Source organism: Pyxicephalus adspersus, chromosome 1 (genome assembly GCF_032062135.1).
Source record: "Pyxicephalus adspersus chromosome 1, UCB_Pads_2.0, whole genome shotgun sequence".
NCBI classification, from domain to species: Eukaryota; Metazoa; Chordata; class Amphibia; order Anura; family Pyxicephalidae; genus Pyxicephalus; species Pyxicephalus adspersus.
This window is the reverse complement of record NC_092858.1, coordinates 88,067,851-88,074,482: the sequence shown is the minus strand read 5'-3', so window position 1 is coordinate 88,074,482 and position 6,632 is coordinate 88,067,851. Positions and strand designations below refer to the sequence as shown.

At 37.4% G+C, this 6,632-nt stretch overlaps 1 protein-coding gene across 1 annotated transcript in view; it reads left to right on the top strand.

Moving 5' to 3' along the window:
* The first annotated feature begins 597 nt into the window (after positions 1-597).
* Positions 598-6,632, top strand: part of LOC140328092 (uncharacterized) — a 101,088-nt gene continuing 95,053 nt past the window's right edge. Inside the window, exon 1 of the mRNA XM_072407472.1 lies at positions 598-699. Coding sequence (XP_072263573.1) covers positions 598-699 — 102 coding nt within the window. The remainder of the gene's footprint in view (positions 700-6,632) is intronic.

Below are 6,632 nucleotides of genomic sequence, written 5' to 3'. Positions count from 1 at the left end.
TCGTCGTCCAATCCGATCCGCCGGTACGGTCGTTCATTTCCAACGACTTTCCTCGTTCGTCGGCGTCGTTGGTTACTTTTTTTACGAACGATTTTTGCCCAATCGATCGTTCGTCGTTCGTTCGTCGTTCATTTTGAACGATAAAAATTGGAAGTGTGTACGCAGCTTAAGTTTTAATAGATTGAAAATAGATTGATAGAGGAAAAAAGCTGATATGTACTAGTTCTTGGAATCAATGGGCCTGATTTATTAAAGCTCTCCAAGGCTGAAGAGGATACACTTTCAACAGTGAAGCTGGGTGACCCAGCAAACCTGGAGTAGATTTCTTAAAAGTAATTTTCTATTTGCTAGAAAATGTTTGGATCCTGGACCAGAACCATTACAGGTTTGCTGGATTACTCAGCTTCACTGATGAAAGTGTAACCTCTCCAGCCTTGGAGCGTTTTAATAAATTAGGGCCAAAGTCTGACAGTTTGTATAACGCAGAAATCATTTTATTAAAGGCACTCATGATATCCTAAACTTTTGATGTGTTGTTGCACTCATAATGTGCACTGTTTTATCATAAATATCTGCTTTTTTTTTACAAATATAGAGATGGAATCATTTCACAATTACATATCAGACAGCAGACAAAATTCACCGTGGCTGACACTATGCTTGCATGAAACTTTGTTACCAGGAAGCCCATGGCATAAGGTATGTAATAAAAAATGATTGTTGAAGTATATGCTGATTCAGCCTGTTAAAAGTATATTGGGCCACAAAAGCAGACCGTGGGTTCCACTGTCTACATAAATAAAATAACTTTGATATGATTTTTATACTTCGGCTCCTTGTGTTTTTCATTGCCATGTCTTGTTTTTTATTGTTATGTTTCTAAAAATGTTCATAAATTTTGTTTTAAAAAATAAATAAGTGAAACAATTATCATAACATTTGTTAAATCCCACTTATAACTATTGACATCAATCATGCCATGGGTGTCAGAGTAGTCGTTTTATTCTGGACATGAGGGACAATGTAAATTTTATTTGATAACAGCTGAACAGTGAAGTACTCACTAGCGCTTAGGATGACCAGGTCACAGGTATGTTAGCATTATACGTACCTCACTTGAACCGTCAGTGCTGAATCACAGACTGGTAATCTGACATCTGTGGTATAGTACCTGTATCTGCTTTAAACCTTGCTTGATGTTCAGCCTCAGGTAACTATGTTTGATATGTTCTACCTGGTCCCCAACAATTTTGGAAATTTACCACTGGTGCCAAGTGGTTTGTTTTACCTGGGTATAACAAAGGTTGGTTATGCAAATATAAATATATAAATATGGTTTACAATGTAGAAAGTTTGGTTTCCAAAACATTAGATGTGATGTACATTTTTCCTGGAAGGCTCAACCAGATGAAGAATTTGGTATGTGACACCAAGGAGCAATACCTTTACTGGATTTCCCTTATGTATTATACTCCATAAGGATTATTAGAGTCACAGATACAAAGTTTTTTAATGAAAAAAAAAATATTTTTTTACCTGTTTTTTAAAAGACAATTTATTTAGCACTTTAAAGTGTAGATTCAGCATTGGCCACAACCACATCATCACATAATCACACCTTCCCTCTTTGGAATGTATCCATGTGATGGCACCAGACTTCAACTGGTGAATAGACCTTATGTATCCTTTTTTATCCTTTTTTAGCTTTATGTCAGCTACCAGGCCCAACATGTGGACACTGAGCTAAATGTATACTGGAAGGTTCTACTGATACTTACCCTTACAGTCCACTATCATCAGATGTCTGAAGGGCAGGGGGACACATCAGTAAACCGCTTATATTGCCATTCTTGTGCTTCAGCCATTTTGTCTGAGCATACAGTTCCAATCTTGGGAGATGGTGATTTTGTGATCACCTAGTAGTTATGAAGCAATTTTTGTGTTCCTACATCCATTTAATGAAAGCTTCAATGAACCCCACATTTGGATGGAACATGTCCAGACCAGGAATGCCCCATGTCCTTCCTATTTTCATCAATTCTTCAAATTATTTTTTCAGCAAGCACACTGCAATCAAAACAAGATTTTCAAATGTAAATAATGTTTTAATTAATAAGAGTGTTTTTGTCGTGTCCACGTTTATTCCTGTTTTTGAAAGTTAAAATGTACCTAAACTCAGAATTTTCACTTTACATAAAAGGGTAGAGAACCCTTTTATGTAAGGAGAAAATTCTGTTTGTAGGTGCAACACCTTATTTTTTTTTTTTAAAAAAGGGTGGAGCACTGCCCCCTAATTCTCAGCCACCTAGGCGGTTGAGAATGAATGGGATCACAAAGCCTCCCGGGATACCTATTTCAGGCATCCCGGGGGGCTCTTGGGTGCTTCTTCTGCGCATGCCCCAGCATCTCGGTTGGGTGACGTAGGATGAAGGACCTGGAAGAGAAGATGAAGATGGCAGCACCCGGAGCGCCAGCTCTGAGATGAATGCCAAGATGACGCGGGACCCAATGCATGGACACCCCTGGAGTGATTGGACTGCCCTGCGGGTTTGAAGGTGTGTGTTTTGGTTTTTTTGATTTTTGAGTATAGTTTCTCTTTAATGTCATGGGTACATTCCCCCTCAACACTGCATTCAGTGCTCTATAGTGGGGCTGGACATAAATAGGGGTTGCAGCATCTTTCGGAAGACTTTACAGCTCTAATTAATAATTCTCTGTGAAACTTCCCAAGAAACTTTTCACTTATAGGTAACCTTTTTATTCAACATATCACAGTGGCATATAGACTTAACAAGGAGTAGAAAAAAAATAGATGGCCAAGCATAAATGGGAAAAGGGTTCATACTGTATGCTAATTCAAATATGTCTTCAAGAGTGCCTAGCAAAGTTTTTTGGAGGTCTCTATGCAGTGATTGAGGTGAAATTTTGAGGAATGAAAATCTCATTGTGTGACTTTTATTAACTGGACTATTTATGTTGTCTGTGACCTATTTCAGCTTTTATGCACAAAGCAATTGTTGCTATTGTATGAACAAGTGTATGTTAAAACTGAGCAATAGCAGTGTGTGCTTGTAAAAAAAAGCGTTGTTATTCACTTTATTCACTAGGGGGCAGCATTTGTACATGTAAATGAGCACTAAACAGAAGTTTGAACTGAGATTTACAATGTCATGATAGTATTTATTTTCTTATCATTATGTAATAAAATGTATCATCCTATAAGCTTATAAACTGTTTATAACTGTTGTCTGGTTTGCATTATTGTATATTACATAATACAATAAATAAAATGCATGTTGATTTTAAATGCAATTGTAACTGGACATTTTGGTGCAGACTTTGTTAATCTTTGTGCATCACAATAATTAGCAAAATTAGGCCACCTTACACTGTCCTAAAAAAACCACACACCACCGACCCAAGTATATGTCAAAGAGTTTTGAGGCTTTTCTTGAGCTCAGTTTTACATTGATGACGAAAAAGTTATACACATGTAGATAAGAATTTGGAAATGTATGTTGAATTTAGCTAGTTATAAAAGAAACACCTAGCTGCACAGCTGTAATCAGTAATGCATAATTAAATGTATTGTTTAAGCAGTGTAAATATTTAATTTTGCATTGGCATGAGGCTCTGGTGGTCCACAGTCTCTACAGTATACTTCAAAGATTCGGTTTGAGAAGCATCACATGCAGCCATTCATGTAACAGTCATGTTAATAGGAGGAGAGAACAAATTGGGGTGGGTGGATAGGAGATCTAAAAGTGAAAGTACAACATTACAGAAAAACTATGTCCCTGCTAGACAAACCCATACAATGGGGCACAAGTGTGCAAATATTTGGGCTGGATGAAGACAAAAAACAATCATCGGTGTGCTTAGATGTTTGTCTGAAGTTCTGATTTGATATATTTGGTTCTTGTTGAGAACTTTCCAGAAAAGCTCTAAAAGTTTTTTCTAAGCTTCCCCTTCAGTGATTTTGGAAAAGAACATGTACTTTTCTAACTACTGCAAAAGACTGAGAATTTACCCTTTTTACATTTGCAGGGCCTACCAGACTGTAAAACAATCAGAGAACATTGTTTCTGATACCCATGTAAAATTCTAGACAGATCTCATGTTTCCTTGTAATGTGTTTACAACTTGTAGTCCCTCATCTTCTTCTATGTGTGTTGTCATTTTCAGGGAGGATTAGCTGGGATGCAGGACACCAGGATGTCATAAAAGAAACCTGAGTCTTTATTTCAGCAATATACAATAAATGTAAAAGCGGCTTTTTTAGCAGCAGTATAAGGTGGACATAAACTATGCTTCTTTAGCAGCACATAGCCAATGCTTCTTTAGCAGATAAAGTCCTGCTCTACATGCTTGCTTACCTCAGCAGCATATTATCAACACAGTGTTACACAATGTCCAAAGTGAAACAAAAGCCCAAAATTAGAATAGCAGCAGCAGCAGCTATCAGATCTTGCCTAGCCATGCAGAGACCGAACCTCACCCTGTATGCTGATAGCAGGACAGGCAACACACACCTTTGACATCCTCTTCCTCTACTTGTCTCCTATTTTACCTGCTTTCCTATTTACCCCACCTTGGCAGGTAAAGGGTCCTCTCCAACTAATTAAGAGGAAATGTATCTGCCATCCATGATGTAACCCATTTTATTGCCACAGATTTAACCATTGTTCACAACCTAGGTCATCCTGTCCATTACTTTGCACGTTTTTCTATGCAGCCTTTAAGTATAGTTGTTGCCCACAGCTCAATAAGTTGCACTTTTTCCTAGGTTGTTGGAACAGTTGTCCATGTCACCAAACTGGTCCAAAAAAAAACTAGGTTGTAGAAATAACTGGGGTAAATTATAGAGAATATTAAAATGATAATATACAAAAATTGTATTTTTTCAGTGTTCAACCTCCTGGAGATTTGGACACTTAACATACAAGCATATATGTTCTGTGGGGGTAGGACATCTAACCCCAGCTCTGCTTGAGCTAGGCTTAGTTACTGAAGATTCATCTATCAAGCAGGCTTCCTAGATCACCAAAATATTGTTACTTCAGCACTCTAACCTTTTTATTGGCTATTCCAGACACAGTATGTTACACTTTTTAGACCTGGATACATTTCAGGTGGGAGCTAAAGACTTTTTTTTTAGAGGGGTCAGTAATTCTGGTCTCTGATCAGCACTTTGTCCTCACCTGGGGTATTTTTTTTTCTTAGGATGGAACTTCTCTTGTTTATTCTATACATGGCCCTGGGTTCTTAAGCTATTAAAGACCCCACTCCATTGACTACTTTGTTTGGATCCTGGATACTAGTTAGTAAAATTTTTCCTCCCCAAGAAAATCAACTGAATCCAGATTCTTTTGGATACATCCAGTCTTTTCTCTATTTATTTATGTAGGTTTTGGTCTTGTCCTTCAGGGCAGTCACCTTTACTCAGTCCCACACCAGATTCCTTTAATATAAGTTCTCATTGAAATAGGACTTGTCTCCATTTGCCTGGACTGGTAACATTTTCTGAAACTGCAAACCAGTGAATCCCTGTTACAGTGGCTGTGGTCTTGAATATTTCTTACTTCTTCCCTCCTGTTAAAGAGGAAATAAACCCACAAGACCCTCCTGTCTCCATTCCTATGACACCCGCATCTTTTCCTTTGCCTGAACACTATCTTTAGCCACCTTGATTTGCCGGGCAGGATGGTGTAACTCCTATTCTACAATGGCAAGCACTTCTAGCCTTAAGCCTCTATTTTTAGGCCCTGCATTCATGTGGCTACTTTCAAAATATCTAGCTTTGCATAGACCCCATTATTTTTTCATACTGCTTTTAAGAGTTGCCAAGACGCGTTTGCCCCTTTTTTATTGTCTTTGCATGCTCATTACTTTTTGGGATTTATTAAAATGCTTATGACTTACTATTATAATATGTGATTTCTGCATGGCACCATCCATTGCAGTAATTTTGAGCATCTTACTGATCATACTGGTAGTGATAAGTTAGGCTCAGAATTATGAATATACTAAGTACTAAAAAACAGCACGACTAATTTTTTGGTGATCACCTTGTTCCCTCTCCTAGTCAGTATATTACCTGTCTGTACATGCGCACTGAAGTAAAACCTAATTCTCTCATAGTGCTTTCCCTTCCTCTCCTAGTATAAAGCTAGGAATGTTCATAATAATAATAAATTCAGCATTAGGTGCATTGAAAAACATTTAGTTATTTCAACATACTGAAGAAACAGTTTAAATAGTATCTATAGCCAACATTTTTTTATTTGGAGTTTTGGGTAGAGTGGATTAGAAGGAAGAAGGTTGTCCCTACTGGGGAAGTCTCTAGAAACAACACAGACAGCAGTAAAAAAACATGTTTTCTTTTAGGTAGAGGAATGATAAAACTTCTGTTTTATTGTTGTCTGATTTCCAGTAAAAACAGACAGGGGTTCTAACCTTCCCAAAACTTTTTAATACTAAATATGGGTGTAGATACACCCATAGATTTGAAGGTTGTTTCCAGTCCAATAAAATGTTGAATAAATGAATGGCAGCATTTCCCTCTAGTAATAGCACGACAAACTGCACATTAGCATGTTTTAAACATATAAAAATATGGATGTCTATGATAG